The sequence below is a fragment of the Amia ocellicauda genome, chromosome 12 (assembly GCF_036373705.1).
Source record: "Amia ocellicauda isolate fAmiCal2 chromosome 12, fAmiCal2.hap1, whole genome shotgun sequence".
In the NCBI taxonomy this organism is placed as follows: domain Eukaryota; kingdom Metazoa; phylum Chordata; class Actinopteri; order Amiiformes; family Amiidae; genus Amia; species Amia ocellicauda.
This window is the reverse complement of record NC_089861.1, coordinates 3,446,330-3,466,649: the sequence shown is the minus strand read 5'-3', so window position 1 is coordinate 3,466,649 and position 20,320 is coordinate 3,446,330. Positions and strand designations below refer to the sequence as shown.

Here is a 20,320-nt window from a genome sequence, read left to right as displayed (position 1 = left end):
TTGAGTTGCCGCCGATCTTTGTCACCCACCTATCGCAGCCAGACCAGGCCTCAGGCTCGATGTGCTCATGAATATTCATGAAACTGCTACTAGAGACAACACTTCAGAGATAAAGTGTTCTTGTCAGTCCGGGTGAAAACATTGCTTATTGCATTGAAATAATAACGCGTATGTGTTAAGGTGGAGTGTCTCTAAAACAATCCAGGTGCATCGTTCAATAAAGTATTTGTTTACAAATTAGAGAGCTTGGAATATGACATGAGGCAGGTTTTTCATTAGTGAGAGTGAGGAAATGCCACCAGAACTCCTTGCAATCCCATAATGTGGGTAAGACGGATGTCCCCATGTTAAACAGGAGGAGCTGACTGCCTTGTTTAGATAGAGGATCTTTGATCTGAGTAAAGTCCACCATGAAGCGAGGGAAGTCTTTTAAAATGCAATAGTGTGATAGGTCTGCACTGTCCCAACACGGCTGTTGTGAGGGCTGGGTTGCTTCTCCTCAGTGGTGGCAGCCGCATCTCGTTGAGGTGTTTCACAACAGGTTGCCAGACACCCCTGCAGCGCTGATCCAGAGTGAAACCGCGCTCTCCCCATAGCTGTGCCTCGCCCTATTCATCCCATGCTGTTTTCCAGGGCAATCTCAGATCCCTGCGACCTATGTGGGAGCCTTGGAGTCTTCAGTGTTTGCGTCATTTTGTTTGCCTTTCTTTTCTTAGTTTATTTTGTTAGTTTATTTTTTGTGAACCCTCTTGGGTTTGAAGACTCCCCCGTGAGGAGGATATCGTTTTGTTTTACTATTTTCACCTGTCCGTGTCTGTGCACAACTTAATAAAAAAGCCTATCTGCTACCCGCACCCACCGCGTTGATCTAATCTGTTACAAATAGCTACTGACATTGCATTTTCATTTTGTCCAGGAAATGGCATAATTACAGGGGTGTCCAATCCTGGTCCTGGAGAGCCCCAATCCACTTAATCTTGTAGGTCACTCTAAATCACTGATGTCTAAACACTGGGTACACATGTGAGTTATTAATCAATTAAGCAAGTCAACCAAGGGAATGTTTCTCTCTGGAGGCTGCAGGTAACTGCTCCAATAGTTTCTAAAGGACTGAATTAACCATTGATCAGAATGAAATACTTCCAGGTGTTTATAAATTGGAGATACAAGGGTGACCTCTAAAACCATCCCACCCATATGACCATGCCCCTGGTGGGGATGCGGGCCCATTGTTAACATTTCTGTTCATATATAATGAAGAAAATGAATTGTCATTCCTAGAGTCCCCTCCAGAGGTAAGCTGCCTTCAGCCCAAGACACTGAGGGATGAAGGATATTTTCACTCAGATGTTAAAATTAAAAAACACATTAACATTTTCGACTGAAGTGATGCCTCATTACTTTGTTTCAGAGTTGAAATATTTTTTTTACAATTTACAGTTGTTTGCCAATAGAAATATTTAGGGATGCACCAATACCACTTATTTTCAGACTGAGTACAAGTACGAGTGCTTACATTTGGGTACTTGTCGATACTGAGTACTGATACCAAGTACTTAATAAGGCAGAATTTCTCCCATAAAAATGACGATTACCATCAAAAAGTGCAATGCATTTGAAGAAAGTTTTTTTTTTTTTGTCAGATGCACTCTGGTTGATACAAAATAAAATATAAATGATATCTGAGTATTAAATAAAATAAAATGTATAACAGGAGGCTATTTCTGACATCCAAAAATGAACATAAACCTTTCTGTGTAAACAAACACAGCCTCCACACTGGCACTGTCTCCACATTTCAATTAAATGTCCAACTCACTGAATAGCAGTACTGCACCACAAAGCCTGCTGTAACAGAGAGACTGAAATAGTCCTCATACATTAGTGTGTCTCTAAGGACTGAGCTTTTTGGAAAGGTGAGAGGCAGGTCCTTTTTGATGAATATAATCATCTCAGTGTGATCCGCTGTGAGCTTCCATAATAATAATAATAATAACAATAATAATAATAATAATAATAATAATAATAATATTAACTAGAAGAGAGAGATAGAGAGAGACGGGGAGAAGGGGGGTGTTTAAAATAGGGCTATAGCACAATTATTGACGAGTTATATTTTACAACATAAAACCGTTTATACATATTTTATTACATCGAAATATGAAATACATATTTTTCTGTTTACTTTATACAACGTGCTTTGAAATGGATCTATTGCAGCTGCGCACATCAATGCAGAAAAGGCGCTTTGAACAGGGCTGTGTGTTCATTAGTGCCCGGCAGTGTCTTTACTACATGATGTTATGTATTTTCACAACATATTACTAGTCATACATATAACAGACTGTGAAGTGATTCCCAATGTGTCTCTCTTTGAGATGTGTTTGTATTTGTTGGGGTAAAATTGCTTTCCAATAAGATACTAGTTAAAACTTGCTCTTATAAGGGTTTCCTTGTTCTTATTAGGATTTCTCTGCTCAGACTTATCTGTGTGGCAGATACAGATAATTTCTACTGCCATGGACATTCTTTAGGTAACGAACCAAAACTATATAACATGATCTTATCAGTACAGTGTGTGCTGTGTCCTTGGTACCAGTGCCTCCATGTCTGGATGAAATATTGTTTCCCCAATTAGAAAGAATACCTTATCAATTATTGCTTCCCATGTCTCAGAACTGCCCCGGGACATATGCCAAGAAAATATCATCCAGGTTGGGGATGGCCCTGAACCTCCTTTGAAATATTGCTTGTGGATGTATAAAAGGCTGTGTGAAACGTTCAATAAACGAAGATAAACGAACAGACATTGTGTCAGTGACTTTACTTCCCGGGCCTGTCTCCTGTTGAAAAGCCTCATCTGTTACTGGAAGCGCTCAATGGGGAGCCTGATTCACTGGGAACTGAAGCTTTGTACCATAACAGTATTATTGATATTAATTGTAAATCCATACTATTCACAGGTACAAAACATCCTGAAACAATTCACAACTGGTCTTCTTCACATCCAGTTCTTTTTATAATGCTAGTGTCTGTGGGAGCACCCGGAGATACACTGTTGCTAGTGGTGGTTAGGGATATCAAGCAATTTCAGGCATGTCACAAATTATTCTTAGTATTCACCGCTGAAACAGAGACGGTGTAACATGCACAATGGGTCTTTTTTAAATAATACCATATTTTAATCATGTATCTGCTGTGGTTAGGGAGATGCATATTTTTTTCAATGATTCCGGGAGTTTGGTTGCATATATGTGATGTTATAGATTTTCACAATTGACTCTTATGATTCACAAGTAAAACAAAGGTTGTGATATCATTCACAATTGGTCCTCTTCATGTGACAGTTGGTTTGAACACGCTAGTAGTTGTGGTTTGGCAGATACAGACATTTTCATTGATATTTTCATAGCTCAGCTACACCACTGGGACCAAAAACAACTGCCACCATGCCACAATTAACACCATGCAGATTAACAGCTTAAACCCACAGCATCAAAGATGAAATTTAGGGAAAAGTCTATTAAAAAGTATATATATTAAAACTGTCCATAGATTTAAAAAAAACAAAAACAAAAAAACAATCCAAAAGTACTCCTACGGTCTCTGCAGCAAGAAGATAAAAATAAAACTTCCAGTCGTGTCCTATCAGCTGTAAGGTGCTGCAAGGTGGCTCTCGCTCTGCATCACAGTGCAACTTCAGTTCAATCTGCATGTGTGTCTGAAAGAGGATGTTGTGCTAAGATTCTCATTATACCACTCTCAATACCAAATACCCCATACTTTCCCCCACATTTACCAATAAACTGGATGATGCGGGTGTCTGTAAAAGTGTTGTAGGATCTTTAAGACACCTGTGACTTTCCTTTCCTAAAAGATCTTGCAATTTATTCATTCCAGATCCACTCCACTTATTTCTAACTGCCCTGGCTGCAAGTTCTTGGAGAAAGGTCCTGCCAAGAATCCTCTTCACATGTCCAGTTCTGAGTCTGAGGAGACATATTGTTCTTGAGAGTCACAATCCCAAGCTAATTCAATAATTCAAAGGCTTCAGATGAGTTTTCCTCTAAAGATCCTGAGCTGCCCTGCTCTTCCTCTCTGCTGCTGCTTGTTTCTGTGACAGCTTTCTAACTTCAGCTGAGCGCATCTGCCCCAGTCTCTTACACAGAGACATTAACCAGTGTGTAAGTGACTGAAAGTAAGTTCATAAGGACTCACACATGTTTTAATCACCAATGTATATTAATCTGCATGTGTAAACACCCTGAGTATTGTTCTTTTATTTGACTTGTTATTATTCCATATTATTGACTCCTGTAATAACTTGTGCTTCGAAACTTGGTCAGAAAAAGCCCACATACCTTAGTTCCCTATAATATAGCATGCTTTCTATGTTTCTGTGACTAAGATTTTACCATGCTTTTCACAAGTATTTACCATATGATTCCACTTTATAATACCATATTATATTCATTCTTATACCAATTATACTACTACTAATAATACTACATTACATTAATATATACAGGGCTTTTAGTATCAATTTGTATATTGTTATTATTGCATATAATCAATCCTACATACCTACATACCTTACTTACCATTCCCTATAACATTTTCTTTAGTATACTGTAGTACTGTACTACAGTAGTACAACAAATACTATAGTACACTGTATTATACCGTAATAAAATGAATACTATAGTAATAACTTGTGATATACTATAGTACACTGTTGTATACTGTAGTATCTTGTACAGTACTACACTGAAACATACTGCTTACTGTACACACACATACTGGCACATGCAGACAGTTTCTAGTTATCATCATCATCATCATCATCATCATCATCAGTTGTTCATATTATGATTCTCATAACTGAAAACAAAAAATAACAGTGGATGTACTTCATAACTGATTTCTTAGGTTAAACATCCATAAAATGCGTTTTAATTGAGACGGATTGTGTGTAATAGTAGCGTATATTGGTTGTGATAATCTGTTAGTCTGTGGTTCAATTGAATTGCTACTTGATATCAAATGAGGTGGAGCCTATGGAGAAATGTCATAAAAGGTGATGCATTGAAACTTAAGCTGCCATAACCCGCCGCGGGAGATCAGACATGTACTGCTGGGGCGACAATGCGAGTGGCCAGCTGGGTCTGCAGCTGCCAGACCCCGATAAAGTGGTCCCGGTTCCCACGGAAAGCGCCTGCGTGCCGGGCAGCACCGTGGCGCACATCGCGGCGGGACAGCGGCACAGCGTGTTCCTCACGGCGGGGGGAGCCGTGCTGTCCTGCGGGGGAACTGCCGAGGACAGCTGGGGAGGCAGATACACAGGAGCCCCTTCGGTGAGGAAGATGGAGATGTTACTGTTAATGAGAGATATGGGTACATAAACTGCACTCCAGATGTGCTCATGTCCAGCTGTTCTGAATGTGTTAATGTGTAACCGATCATGGGGCTACAAATATGAGTTTGTATCATTGTATTTGCACATGCCAGGTTAGTTTCATTTCGTGCAAATCCGCAAAGTTTCGGTTTCAACTTTCAGGAGGAGTCCGTGTAATAGTGGGAACCTTTTTGTCTGTCAGCTGGTCTCACAGCAGTGTTTTGTGCATTGACACGCACGCTGTCACTATATTCACATGCGCCTGTAAAGTGTGTCTGCTGTCTGGCGGGGCTTGACTTCGGTCTTGTGGATGTCTTGCCTGCGCATCTAGGGTGGGGAGAAAGATTTAGTGATGGGGATTTGTTGTTTATGTAAATCAACACATTTATCCGAAAGCTGGCGAGAATGTAGAGGTCTCAGCCCACTATTGTGTGCTTATGTTTCTCTTTGATTATTTTAATTATATTCACATTTTCACGGTGCACATTTTAATTTGTGTTCTCCCAGTCCAGTCCCTGTGCAGCGCAAATCAGTTTCACACTGGATCAGGAATTCACCCCCACAGGGTGGTGCACTTGCAGCATGTCTGTCTGGTGTCTGCAATAGGCTGCAGTTTATTGTTCTAGGCTACTACAGTGGAAGTTTTTATTGCTTTTTGACACTTTGTACTGGGGGACTGGGGCTCCAGCAGGGGGAGATGGCCGCCCCCGGAGGTGGGTCCCATCATGGGATCCTGAGCTCCCCCAGATCTTGTATCTGCCAGTTCTTAAAGGCTTCCTCCTTGCCCCTCTGATGGACCTCCAGATTGACATAGTCCCTTATAAGTACCATGCCCCTCCGCGCGATGAAAATTGGGTCCAGCTCCTGCTTGTTGAATAGACAGATGTTCCGTCCCTCCCACAGGGCCTGTTTCACTGCGCAGACGACACGCCACCAGCACCTCAGGGTGGAAAATGTTAATCCCCTGGCTGGACCATATAAGATCTGCTGGGCGGTCGCCCGCACAGGAACGGCAAACTTGTGGAGGAACGGAGAAAACAGGAGCCAGACCCTGTAGGCGGAGGGGCAATCCCTAAAGATTTGACCCTCCGTCTCCTTCCCCAGGCAACCCTTGTAGGGGCAGATGTCATAAGGGGCTAGGCCCCTTCTGTGCATGAACACTTGGGTGGGGAGACACTGACTCACAGCCATCCAGGAGACATCTTTCTGCGTATTTGTGAGGCAAACGTGCGTAGCGTTAGCCCAGATAAACCAGCAGGTTTCGCGACGGAAATCTTCTATCCGGCTGGTCTCCTGGGTAGATCTCATCTGGCTACAGATGGTCTTATAATCCGAGGAGGCCAGCACGACTTTATGGAGGCCTACTTCGAGCGCAAAGGCTCGGAGCACCCTGTAGAACGGCGGGGGATCCCACGAGTGCGGCCTGGTGTTATCTATGGCGCAGAGGCCGAATGGTCTCAGGCTGCTGGCAAAATAAAAGCGGTTCATAAAACTCACTTTCTTGCCAGCAGCCTGGATGTTCTTGACCACGTAGGCCAGCCCCTGAGCCTTTATCAGCCGCACTATGTCCGGGAACCGCCTGCCTCCATCCAGGGTACCCTTCACCATTTGCACTCTCTTCAGCCTCTCCATTTTGCTCCCTCAGCTGTGGGATATTAAAGCAGAGAGAATCACTTTTCCAGCCCCGATCGAGGCCCTGAGTGGGGTGGTGGGACTGGCGAGTGGGCAGAACCACTGCCTGGCCGTCTGTGGGTCGGGTCAGGTTTACTCCTGGGGCCAAGGCTCTGAGGGGCAGCTCGGGATTGGTGGTTGCAAGAAAGGTCTTCTGAAGCCCAGGTAAGCAGATGTGAATCTTATTTTATATACCAAACTTTAAGAAAAAACATGAATGCAGTTCACTATATATGTATAATTCCATTTATAAATGATCAACAAACCTTTATAAGATATGATTTATCATTTATAATAAAATAGCAGCATATTATGATTAATTTATTTTGATAAATGATATCTGATAAAGGTTTATTGATCACTTATAAACAGAATTATGAATGGTTCCTAACCATTTTATAAACTATTTACCAGTCATTTAATAATGACATTAATATAAAGTGTTAAGATAAAAACATATATACAACATGTTACATATTCCAGATGAGTCATGAAACGATTGTAAAGTGTTTTCTAGAAAAAAATTGTATAAATCAACAGAGTAGCAGTTTACACTCCTGCTGTCTTAATTGAGTCCAGTCAGTCGGGTGGTATTTAACAGCTTTCCCTATAGGACGAATCCGTGTTCAGCAAGCTCTGGAAATATAGAATTGATTATTAAGTGTAGTTTAATACAATGATTCCCAACCTTTTCAAGAACCATTTATTTAACATAAGATTTTGTGATGCACCAAGATTCTGACTCCCACCCAAATGAAAACATTTGACAATGGTACAATTTAATTATGGGTATCCAGCTGACCAGATACAAATACTCTGTTTTATAAAGGTGTTAGGCTACTTCATTGCCATATCTGTATTAACTGCAGGAAAGAGCAGAAAAATGACAAAGCAAAGTTTTAATTATATGCCTTTTACTTTCATCTGTATGACTATTATTTCCGTTGTTTAGAGAAAATGAGTTAAAACAAAGGTCTCAATAAAAAAAGAGAACTTTGATCACAGCAGAGTGGTTGGGAAACACTGGTTTGATTAAGCTTTCTCTTAAACTAAATCAATCGCTGAATAAAATGTTTTCATATGCAGGGTGTGGACACGATTCACTACAACTGCACATATAGATTTTTGTTTTCCTTTTTGTTTTGGGGCATATGTAAAATGCTGAATGGTATACAGCAGGAGTTCCCAGCCCTGCTCCTGGAGGACCCCCTACCCTGCTGGCTTTTATCCCAACTGAGATCTCAATCACTTCATTGAACCCTTAATTGAACACTTAATTGAAGTAACAATCTTCTTAAATTTGACATTTTTAAATAAGAGAATTGGTTCTTTAATAAGGTATTTATGCAATTATATATTTAAATTAACCCCTAATGTTTAAAATAATTAAAAGGTTATGATTTAGGAAATTATTATTTCAATTAAGGGTTCAATTAAGTAACCGAGAGCTCGATTGGACTATAAACCAGCAGGGTAGGGTGTTCTCCAAGACCAGGGTTGGGAACCAGTGAGATATAGTATTGCAGACTGGGCTCTTGTCGTACCTGCAACATACGTAAACACATTTCTTTCTCCTCCTCCTCCCATCAACAGAATAATTCAAGCCCTCGGGGGAATACAAATTTGTCAGGTTGCTTGTGGGAATTACCACTCTTTGGCTCTTTCAAGGGGTAAGTTTCCTGCAGACCAGTAATGCTCATTCAGTGTGATTTTATCCATCCATCCAGTTTTCAATAAATACTTCATCCTGTACATGGTGAGTTACGGTGAGCCAGACACATGCCACACACACACACCACAATCACATGATTATGTAGCAATCTAGAGTGGCCAATCGACCAAAGAAGCATGTCTTTGGGATGTGGGAGGAAATCAGACAAAACCCTAAGAAAACCACGCAGCCACAGGGTGAACATGCAATCTGCACACAGGCAGACACCCAGAGCCGAACTGTGATTATGTGACCAAACAGGGAAAAACTTGTTGTGAAGTAATTCCTAAAACCTCTCTGTGTGAAAACTCCTCTCAGAGGGATTATAGAAAATCAGTCATGTTTTTGAATCCCACAGATGGCGCAGTTTACTCCTGGGGAAAGAACTCCGTCGGCCAGCTGGGTCTGGGTAAGGGTGTTCCTTTCAAACTGATCCCTTCCCAGGTGGTGTCTATCTCCGGAGCCCCAGTGACCCGGGTCTGTGCCGGGGCAGAGCACAGTTTCGCCATCTCACTCTCGGGGGCGGTGTACGCTTGGGGCGCCAACAACGCAGGGCAGCTGGGAATCAACAGAGTGGATGAGACAGGTAATTATTAAACAGAGGCATGGGACTCTGCCTAATTAGGGTCTGAGAGAATACAGTAGTTATATATTAATTCACATATTTCTGTAACCCGCTTCACCCTTTTAATTAAGGGGTTGTCCAAACTCTTGAAATTAGTTTTTTCACTTAGAAGCCCACATTGAATCACAGTGTGGTTGTTGCTTTGTAGGCAGGTTCAACCCCTGTCCTGTGGCTGCTCTGAAACTCCTCGGGGTGTCTTCTGTGAGCTGTGGCGATGCCCATACCGCAGTACTGGCTAAAGTAGGGAGTTTACCTTTCTCTTTCTGCATTGAAACTAATGTGTATTTAGCACCTTTCCACATTCATTTAAATCGGCATCAAATACATGTTTAATATCTGCTACAAGGATATAAGGGCAGGATTTATTTGGCTTGAGATCCAGCAGATTGCAATGATCTATGGCCTTCTGTCAGCGTGTATTGCTTGGATGTTTTTATGAAAAATATAAAAAAATTATGCATTTAAAAATGATTTGGCTAATGGTAAGATTTAATTTGGGATACATGTGAATCTAGGAATTGTCTTACTATTCTATTAAGAATGCTTTTAGTTTAATTGACTAATTAGCAAAACAAACGTTTTTGTGCTCTTGTCTAGGATGGGAGCGTTTACACGTTTGGCGATGGCACTTATGGCCAGCTGGGGCACAACTCCACAGCCAGAGAGCTCAGGCCCAGGAAGGTGGAGGCGATTCGAGAGAGAGCATCGCAAGTGCAGTGCGGCAGGTCAGCTCTGACAGATAAATCCGGCAGGCGGTCAATCAATCAATCCGTATTCAGAAAAAAGTGAAATCTGCAGGTTTCTTTAAAACGATTTTGGCAATAATAGCTGTTTTTCGTCATTCCCTCACAACCGTTCATTGTGCATCAGGGCCAGATTGAAGCAAAACTTCGACCCATCTGATTGCAAAGATGTGACTGTGTTGTTATGGGTTTATTTATAAATGTGGATGTCTTCTGTCTAGCAACCACACCCTGGTGTACCTCCCCTCCTCCGGCCTCCTGCTGGGCTTCGGCAGGAGCACCGAGGGTCAGACGGGCACCGGAAGTACTGCGAATCAGCTGCAGCCCAGCCCGGTGCTGCTGCCCGGGAGCTCTGAACGCGCTGACACTGCGGAGGAAGGTACGACTGGGGAAATGGCAACACTTTAAACACACAGATTTTGAACCATATCAGAACTGTAACACAAACAAGCAAACAAACCACAACAATGAAAAGGATGCTTATTTTTCTCTTTCACTGCGTGCTCAATTGTGATGATGTGCTTTCTAGTTTTCATGCAAAGGATTTGTTTTTTGTTCCTCCTTTTGGGTCATTTCAGGTGATTTCAACTCCAGGCAGATAACGGTTTTCACTGGACACAATGCCAGTTTCATTCTAACGGGGCCTTCCAAGGTACAAATGAATAAATTCAAGGCCGTTCTGTTATCTCTGTTCTCATACTGGCTGTAGGATGGATTTAACATTTATATTTTTACAGTTTCCGACAGTAAACAAACAAGCAAGCAAATAGATCAAATCGACAACATTACATAAATATTCATATTCAAGCTGTTTTCGAGTATATGCTAGAGCTGTCCCTGCAGCGAATCTTGACAAGAGCTGATCTCTCTCATTAGCACCCAACTGGCGCCGGAGGACTCCTGAAAATCGACACTCAGACTCTTCAGAAATGGCTGACTGTGGAATTTGGCAGTAAACAATGGAAAGAGGCTAAAAGGTATTATCTTAGTATGCCATGTCACAGGCATCACGCAGCTGTCAGACTGTGTATCCCGTTCTGCTTTGAGAGTTTGGTTCAGCTGAAAACAAGAACCCGACAAAAATATAATATCCCATCACAGAATCATTTACTACAGACATGGCAGAATTGATCTCTCTCCCATCTGTCCCAGTGTTTCATCCATAGATGTTAAGGTTATGTAAAAGTCAGCAAAACAAAAACCTAAACTTTAGTACTATATAATTTAGTGTTCCACACTCTCTATTTAAGTTCATACTTTCACTAATACTGCTCCTACTAGTGCTAATAATTATCCTCCTCTCAACAGTGAAATTGGAGAAATATGTTCGTCTGCCTCCTGTTTGATTGCAAGTTTCTTAAGTGACAGGTAAGACCAAGGGCCGGATTAAATTTAAACTTTGACCCACCCGCTAATAGCAAACTACAAACCTAAACATCATAGCGGTTACATTTATGATTAGAAGAAAGTGTCATCTTACTAAAAATGAAGCCGGAACTGAGTACAATTCTGTAGTTTTCTATTAGCGGGTGGGTCAAAGTTTATTTAGTATGCAGCTCCATAATAACTCTGTGAGTTCATTGCAATTGAGCCATTATTATTATTATTATTATTATTATTATTTTTTTTTTTTTTTTTGGTATATAATAATAATATATAATGTTGACACAAACTCTGAACTGTAGAAGGGAGTCTTTTTATTGTAGTAACCCAAATGCTAAGGTACTGTTCCGATGTCTTTAGTATTTACTACTTTCAGTAGTTGTAATATTAAAAAATACACTGAACACCAATTTGCTATTTCCAACAATTTTATTCCATATTGAATAAAATACAAATGAAAGTAAACATACATACATCACTGCACAAAAAAGTAGGATTTTCATTCAAATCTATACACTAGTAGCTAATGTGATGTCATCAATAAATTATGCAAATTAGTACCAATGAAGCTTCGAACCTTTATTAGGTACTGTGTTCTGAACCTTCGAAGGTCAAAATGTACCCTTCGAGACAGCCCTAATAGTGTATATGTTAGATACATACCATTCTTCCACACCGAGTCTATCAAGTAAGCAAATTTAAAAAATGTAACATTCAAAACTAAATAATGGCGGATGTCAAACCTAAGCACTTTCTGGGTTCGTCCGGATGTGTCCCGTCAACTTCCTGGATAGTGGAAAAACTGCAGACCGTGAATGTTGGATCAATGTGATCAATAAAGACATGAAAAGTGTTATTTGTTTAATCAGATTCTCTTTATCTTAGATGAAGCTCAGATTACATTTTAGGTCAAGTGAGTGCAGGAATAATGCAGATCATTCTGTAGGGGTCACATACTTTCTTTCCTGGTGGTGGGGTCACACGTTCAGAGATCTGTCCTCTTCCTTCAGCACTGAAGCGCTTGATGGAGGCCGAGCTCATTACTTTGGTGTTGATGTTGAGGCAGCCAGGGATGTGTTTAGACAACTGCAGAAGAAACACTGGATTATTACCCAGGTACAGCTAACCATTGTGTTCAATTTGACCTTGAATTATATTTGCTTTTCTTTTAAAAGTACCTGCATTCTTTGGCTTGTCACTCATCCATGTTTCCATAGGTTTTATCTCAGCATTAATAATGCATTATTTATCTTTGATTTCTCACAGAATTAGAAAAAGTACATCTCTGGAAATGTCCCAGTTAGTCATCAGATCCACTACTGTATTAGACATACTGGTGACCTGTCTTGCGTTTTGTCTCGTCTCTGTTGTTTTGAATGCTTTTGGTCGTTGCATTTAAAACCTGATTCATGAAACCATATCAGTTTATTTATATTAGAGGCATAGTTTTTTGTTTGTTTGTTGTTAATGTGGAGTTTATCAAGTGACTTGAATGCGGTTCCAGATATTGCTTTGCAACCAACTTCTTATTGCCCTTCTTTGAAAATCATGCTGATTTGTGTGATGTTGGTCATGATTTGTGTTGCAGATGACTACCAGCTTCAAGGACAAACTAATCCCAAGCCTGCAGTCTCCAGCCCCGAACGTGGAAGCCCTGGAGGTGTTCCTCATCCTGCCGGAGATCTCCGTGTTTCACGAGGAGAAGAACATCCCTGATCTCATTCTTCCCCTCTCCAGCGCCATCGCTAATCTGAGTGACGCGTCCTCCAAGATTCTCCGTACGTGTCGCTGCACTGATCTCTGGTGTTCTGTCCTTTCAGAGTTTTATTTTTTATTTTATGCATGTATGTTAATTGCTTTGTTTATGTAGTTAATGGCAGAAAGCTGGAGTTTCCTGACATTTTGGACTAAGCAGCCTTTTATGGTTGTTCTCCACGTGGTTAGGACACAGGGTTGTCATTGTTAAGGTCTTAGACTTAAATTTAAGCCCAAAAATAAATAGGCCTGTTGCACAAACAAACAAACAAAAAAATTAGTCTGGTAAAATATGTATTAAAATATTTATTTATAATTGTCACTATACAAATAGGACTACGTTTGTATTAAACACCACTCCAAAACAATATGCTTATTATGTGATGTATTTATATGTTTAATATAACTATTATATCAGATGATGTGAGGAAAGTGAGGTTTGTCTCTGGGTTTGCAGTTCGGTAACTAGAGGGTAATGAACAAAATAAATGTTTGCCCCCCTCAACATGCTTATTAAATGTAGATGTCAGCGAGTTGTATGTACCCCTGCGTTTTATTTATTCTTAAAGTGCTTTTATACTGCGGTAAAAACAACTCGCTGAGCACAATGTTGCTTTTAAAGAAACCCTGCGAAAGGATGTGGTTTTCCTGCTCATTTCTATAAAAACATAGTATAGACTTTCTATCATTGATTGTACTGTATTTAAAATTAAACAAATTTAAAAATGACATTTACAGTGCACACTACAGCGGGATTGATGGCATTTGTGTTTGTGTCATTTCATTCCAGGCTTTAGGTTTGTCAGCATTTTCCCCCAAAATTACCCATTTTGTTATGATTAGTTGCTCAACTATCGTAAGTTTTTCATAGGATTTAGACTAAAGCTAAGACTTCAGACTTTTTAGTGCTACCGGACCCAGGTGTTCTGCAGGCTTCGTCCACTGATAACCAGTCCTGCTTAAGGAATGCCGGCAAGTCAACATATTTGATTTTGAATATGAATAACAGTGAATACCGGAAATCACCTGTCGGCTTCACTGTCTTGTCCTCTCAAGGAACGCACCGCTTTCTGTCAGCGCTCTCTTCCTTTTTGTTGAGTGAGTCACGCACTGCTGTCATTAACTTGTCTTTTAATTAACTCCCTGGACGCAGGGACGTGGTGGACAATGCTGCCTGTGTCGCACATGAACAAAATCCTCCAAATGTTCAGACGGGTCATTTCCTGTAAGCTGAAGGGGTTAATAAAATCCATGAGAGACCATTTGCTTTTGAAAGATGTGCTGCAGAACATGAAGCTGCTGTTCAAGGTGAGTGAACTCCGCTGACATACTCTGATCTGGCAATGCTGCCAAGTATGACGCAGGAAAGACAACTGAAACGTCATACGATGGTGACACAATGACATTGGAAGCTTGAATGTCATTTGCGTCGGTGATGATGTTGTTTAAATGGTTCCTGAATGTTCTGATCCAGTGTCCTCCGAATATTGAATTATTGCCTTATTGCGGGAAACTAAGATCTAACCATTCTTATTGTTTGGATTCCTAAACATCCCACATAAAGATATGTAATGTTGCAGAATACGGGAAGACTATTTCTTGTTTGTATATAGCCTATTAGAGGTAGTTCATTTGTAAAATCCAGTTCAGGATTTAGATATAACTTAGCTTTGAGGTCAGCAAACTAGACATGCTGCCGTTGACTGAAGGATATATGTACTGTGTGCAGCAAATAATGCACTTCATTGCAAATCATTCACCCAAGCTGCTTTTCACAGGCAAACAAACAGGTGAAGTTCCTTCTGCCAGTGAGCGCCTTCTACATGGACGAAGTCGTGCCCTTTGTTCCCATCGTGGTAGACATGCTCAGCTGGCGTTTCTATCAGCAGGAGGATGTGAGTCTTCTTTCTAATTCTAATGTCCACTGTCCACTGTAGCGGACACAGGGCCCTGGCAAAACAAAGTAGGCAAAATGGATTGAATAAGCATGCAAACTACAAACAAGGGGCTTTAGGAGGACGGAAAACCTGAGGGTCATGGGTGGACACGGCATTCTGCTCCTGAAAATAAACTCCAGCTGTGAAACTCGAAGGGATACACAGATTATTTATTTGATCTCTGAATACACTGGACAGTTCCAGGCAATACAGTCTAGTGTCATTACATACAATGTGTTGTGTTGTATGTAATCATGACAGAATACAGTGATATTACGATAATGTTCTTACTCGGCCATTAAAATATACACGTTTAACGTGTAGTAAATATAAAGTAAATATTAGGGTTGAAACGATTCAACACATTTGTGATTTGATTTGCCTCTCAATAATAATGTCACCATTTGATTTGATTTTCGATTTGATTTGAAATTTTTCATCACACACTTTTATCACAAGACGTGAAACACAATATCCAATCAAGACCTACACTTACACCAGACTATTAATGTTTCCCAGAAATTGATGTAGCCTACTGTGACTGTCCATCATATTTTGAATGAAAAACATAATTTGTTGCATTATTCTTGTTTAGGAGTCTGCTGTTTTGTTTTGCTGATATTTGAATTGCTTTTGGTTTGGCGAGGCCAAGTAAATAAATAAATAATTACATCGCAATCCCAAATACGATGGTCGAAATCGAATGCTTGTTTCGATCGATCTTTGATTTTGATTAAAAAAACATACACCCCTAGTAAATATAAAGTTTTAACGTTTAGCAGAAAGCTGTCAGGCAACTAATCTGGCAGGCTCTACTGGTTATACTGTAGTAATCTACTATATGAAGAACAAACTGCCACGGCACTGTTGGCTACAGCTTTGGGAACCAGCATGTTGACAATCGACCCTTTAGGTGTAGGTTTAGCCTACAGTTGATCTGATGCATATAATATACAGAAATGATATGACATGTATATGTATATTCGTGCCTTTTAAATGTCACCAAAACTCTGTGACTCACGCTGGCCTCTCTCCTCAGCTGTCGACTGATGTTCACTCACCAGTTATTTTATGCCGGTTCCCCTTTGCTCTGAATCTACTCGCCAAGGTTCAGATGCTGCATGTTGATGCCCAACTGAGAAACGTAAGGCCTCGTTTTTTTACGTTGCTCTCAATGAGTTGTAATTCACACCTGGACAGATGTAAGGACCAGAGCAATAGGATCTATTGTGAAGTGACATTTGATGTTTCCTTTACAGTTTTCAAAAGCATATTAAACCAGTACAAGTTCTCCTCGTCTCTCGTTGTAGCTTGGACACATTGACTTCCACAACCCAGTGGTCATACAGAATTTAATTAGGCGGGCCCACAACCTCCCTCCCCTGCCGGTGTTCAGGCTGCAGGTGAGACGCACTCACCTCTCCGCAGACGCGCTGAGGAGGATCGACCTGGCAGAGGACAGAGACTTCAGGAAGCAGCTCATGGTGAGACTTCAGTGCAGGCTTGGTTTTATATCAGAGCCAGGTTAGTAGTTAGTTAGTCAATCAATAGGTTTATGTTTTGCATCCAACCACTAATTGAGGTAAACACCTGGCATCAGACATAATGCATAATGGTGATAATGAAGTAAAAAAAAAGACATGGACTAAAATGTGACTAAAACTCATAAGCATTTTAGTGAAAAGAGTCAGACTAAAACGAAATCTAAAATAGCTGCCAAAACTAACACTGACTCGCACACAAAGAAAAATCATTACTGCCCCAAAAAGGTAATCATTTCTCTAACACATTTCTTACCAGGTCCAGTTCCCAGACAAACAGAACCAGGATCAAAGAGGCATTCAGAGGGAATTTTTCTGCAGGATCTGCAGCGAAATGCTTCAGCTCGAGTCGGGCATGTTCTGGCACAATGAATCCTCAACAGCGATCTGGTTCCCCACCAAGGTGAGCCTCCGGGGACCGTCTGACCCGGCAGCGATGGGGGAGCCTGTGAAGCTCAGCCTCTGTAAGCTGGGTTTGGTCGATCAGTCCGTCCGTTCGTTGTCAATAACCACACTGCTCTTTCAGCCGTCGGTGGAGAAGAAGAGGTACTTCCTGTTTGGGATTCTCTGTGGCCTGGTTGTCTTCAACTACAACACGGTGCGCCTCCCCTTCCCTCTGGCCCTGTTTAAGAAGCTGGTGGATGTGAAGCCAACCCTGGAGGACCTGAAGGAGCTGGAGCCGGTGCTGGGGAAGTGAGTGGCACGGGGAGAGCAAGGGCGTGACCCTGTGCTGGATGAAGCCGTTATTGAAAATGGATGGGAGAGAGATTGATTAGTCATCGTATATGTAATTTTGCAACCAGTGTCAGACCTTCAGTCCAATCCACACCCAAGTCAAACTGACCTGGCCACTGTATGCATGTTTCCATTGATTTAGTGTCCAGTTCCACTCCTAAAAAGTCCTCTTATTGTCATTCTACCTTATTTAATATACCTAACTGATCACATTTCCTTTATATGACCAGGTTGACATTTCACACTTAGTGTTTAACTGTTCACACTCAACTACGAAACAACAGTGTTATAGTGTTAAAATGCAGTGTTCCTTGGGGTTTGGTTGCATTCGACAACATTACAGATGAAGCAAATACACAAAAAGGAATTAATTTGCTTATTTGCTAACCAGTGACCTCAGAAAAGATCAGAGACATTAAACAGAGGCACAAGACACAGGCCTCCTTCTGGGCCCCTTTACACACAGTTTGTGCTTCTATGTCTCTCTCTGCCCGGAAAAATACGGTATCAAAAATGCCTGTTCTGCTTCTTCAGGAGTCTGCAGGATCTCCTGGACTACAGCGGTGAAGATGTAGAGGAAAGCCTGAGTCTCACCTTCTCGGTGCGTATTGTGTCCTGAGGTTCATCTGTCACACTGCGTCTGCTATCTGACATTTAGTTTAGAGTGTTTTTGTTTGTTTTTGTCAGGTGAGCTGGGATGGCATGGAGGTGGATCTAGTGCCCGATGGCAAAAGCAAGCGGGTGAACAAATCCAACAGGTAACACTGCGAGCAAATTCAGTGACTTCTTACTTGAAATGCATAATTTGGTTGAGCTTGTTTTGTTTAATGTATATTTATTTGTATGTGTTGGATAAATATGACTAAAGTATGTGTTTACTATTACCAATATTGTTAGTAGCAGTAGTTGCAGTTGTATTGTAGTAGTAGTAGAAACCATATGATTAATTGTATTAATATTAATACTTGTAGTTTTGATAGTATAATAAAAAGTGTATTATTTGTAGTAGCTGTAGTAATAGCAGAAGTAGTAATGCAAGGAGCAGTAGTACAGAAAAGAGAAAAGGATTCTCTGCACTGAGAGTAAGCTTTATCACTCTTTCCCTCCCCACTCGGAAAGGAGGGAGTTTGTCAACGCCTGTGTGGACTATGTGTTCAACACGTCCGTGAGAGCCCTGTTCGAGGAGTTCAGACGGGGTTTTCTCAAAGTCTGCGATTTCGAGATCCTGAGTTTCTTCCAGCCTCAGGAGATCATGGAGGCGATGACGGGGACCACAGACTATGACTGGCACAAACTCAAGCAGGTGAAAAGACACCACTTGCCTCCAAGGTGTTCTTGTGGAGCCAGTATCAAGACAACATTATATACTTCTAAATGTCTAATTGATCTTTAATAATTATATTATATGCGTTAGTAACATTGTTATAATACAAGTTTCAAATGACTGTCAGATATGGCAATGCAAAATAGTTTCCAAGCGTGTGAAAAATGTTTTTGAGCTTCTCTATTAACATATATTTCAGACATTAATTCTCTACAGTGTCATAATCAACCATTGTTTATTATACTTTGATAAAACAAGGGAAACATTTGCCCTGTAATATAATGTCTTGCCTAAATTTTTCAATACACAAGTGTGTCCATATACTGTGAATGCACTTTCTGAGGCATGTTTGGCAAAGAAAAAGGTTAACGTTGTCTGCAAAGCTCTGTGACTGTTTTGATTTTGTGGTTCCCTTGTTAGAGCGCACTCTATGAGGGTGGGTACCATGCAGACCACCCTACCATTGTCACCTTCTGGAGGGTGTTTCTGGACCTGACAACGGCCCAGAAGAAGAGCTTCCTCGGTGAGTCATCATGGCATGTTTGTATTTTGTGAAACGTTGGTTACAGATCAATTCCTAGTAAAAGCACTAGTCTTTGAAGGGCGGTGACAGTGTTAAACTTGTATTTATCACTGTCAAGAGTTAATTGAACCCGGGCACTTTTGTTATGTAGCGTGTGAAGTACGTGTGTAACAAGTCTGCATGCTTTGTCCCTCCTCTCCTCCCCAGTGTTCCTCACAGGAAGTGACCGCATTCCCATCTTAGGGATCGATTGTTTAAAGATGACAGTCATGCCGTTGTCGTCTTCCACGGAGGAACACTTGCCGGAGGTGAACGTGTGCTTCCTGCAGCTGCTGCTCCCTGGGTACAGCACCGAGGACACGATGAGACGCAAGCTTCTGCAGGCTCTCCCTCACAGCAGTGGCTCCTGGAAAACCTGAGCGGCGAGCAACGCCTGGCCTTCACAGTGTGCATCAAGGCTGACTCTTTGGTCCAGCTCATGTCGCACTTCCTGCAAAGTGGTTATTTTCTATTTCTTTGAGAGAGTTTTTATTTCAGCTATTTTTAAATAAGTATAGCTCTTTGGCTCTTATGCAAATGTAAACGCTTTACCTTCAGGTCACCCAAGTTTGATTTTGTGACGGAAAGCAAGTTGTTCACACTGTCCTAATCACTGCAGTTTCATTTCAAAACCATTAGTGTTTGAAAACTGCTATTCATGCTTTGAATTCTGTTCAAGTCATCAGGGTACATAAATGCATTTTTGCAAAGCTTTTCTGCAAGGTGGATGGGATTTCTCTTTAGGGGCTTTCCATCTAATCTGAAATGTAATCTGAAATTGAAAGGGTTCTGCTACTTTTGATAACGGCTGGAAGTTCTAGATCTACACTACCAGTCAAAAGTTTTTGCCAGTTTTTGTAGAAATGTACGCAGTTCAATGTCTCAATGTACTCTGAAATTAAAGCACAGAACAATTAAACAAATGGAGAAATCATGGA

At 41.1% G+C, this 20,320-nt stretch overlaps 1 protein-coding gene across 1 annotated transcript; it reads left to right on the top strand.

Annotated features, from left to right (window-relative positions):
* Positions 1 to 5,081: 5,081 nt before the first annotated feature.
* Positions 5,082 to 20,320, top strand: LOC136764231 (probable E3 ubiquitin-protein ligase HERC6). The gene is made up of 23 exons (XM_066718092.1): positions 5,082 to 5,354; positions 7,041 to 7,231; positions 8,660 to 8,736; positions 9,136 to 9,363; positions 9,551 to 9,642; positions 10,000 to 10,127; positions 10,367 to 10,524; positions 10,724 to 10,797; positions 11,022 to 11,122; positions 11,454 to 11,513; positions 12,539 to 12,644; positions 13,117 to 13,306; positions 14,437 to 14,591; positions 15,062 to 15,178; positions 16,260 to 16,364; positions 16,531 to 16,704; positions 17,021 to 17,164; positions 17,288 to 17,454; positions 18,031 to 18,097; positions 18,184 to 18,254; positions 18,616 to 18,799; positions 19,241 to 19,343; positions 19,551 to 20,320. Exons 1-23 carry the CDS (start codon positions 5,127 to 5,129, stop codon positions 19,760 to 19,762), a joined length of 3,132 nt encoding a protein of 1,043 aa, XP_066574189.1. The 5' UTR covers positions 5,082 to 5,126; the 3' UTR covers positions 19,763 to 20,320.

Excerpts from the sequence above, each read along its gene's own strand:
- LOC136764231 (XM_066718092.1), top strand. The coding sequence starts at position 5,127 with ATGTACTGCTGGGGCGACAATGCGAGTGGCCAGCTGGGTCTGCAGCTG. Across the intron at positions 10,128-10,366 it reads TCGCAAGTGCAGTGCGGCAG|CAACCACACCCTGGTGTACC; the intron begins GTCAGCTCTGAC and ends TCTTCTGTCTAG. Across the intron at positions 18,800-19,240 it reads ACTGGCACAAACTCAAGCAG|AGCGCACTCTATGAGGGTGG; the intron begins GTGAAAAGACAC and ends TTCCCTTGTTAG.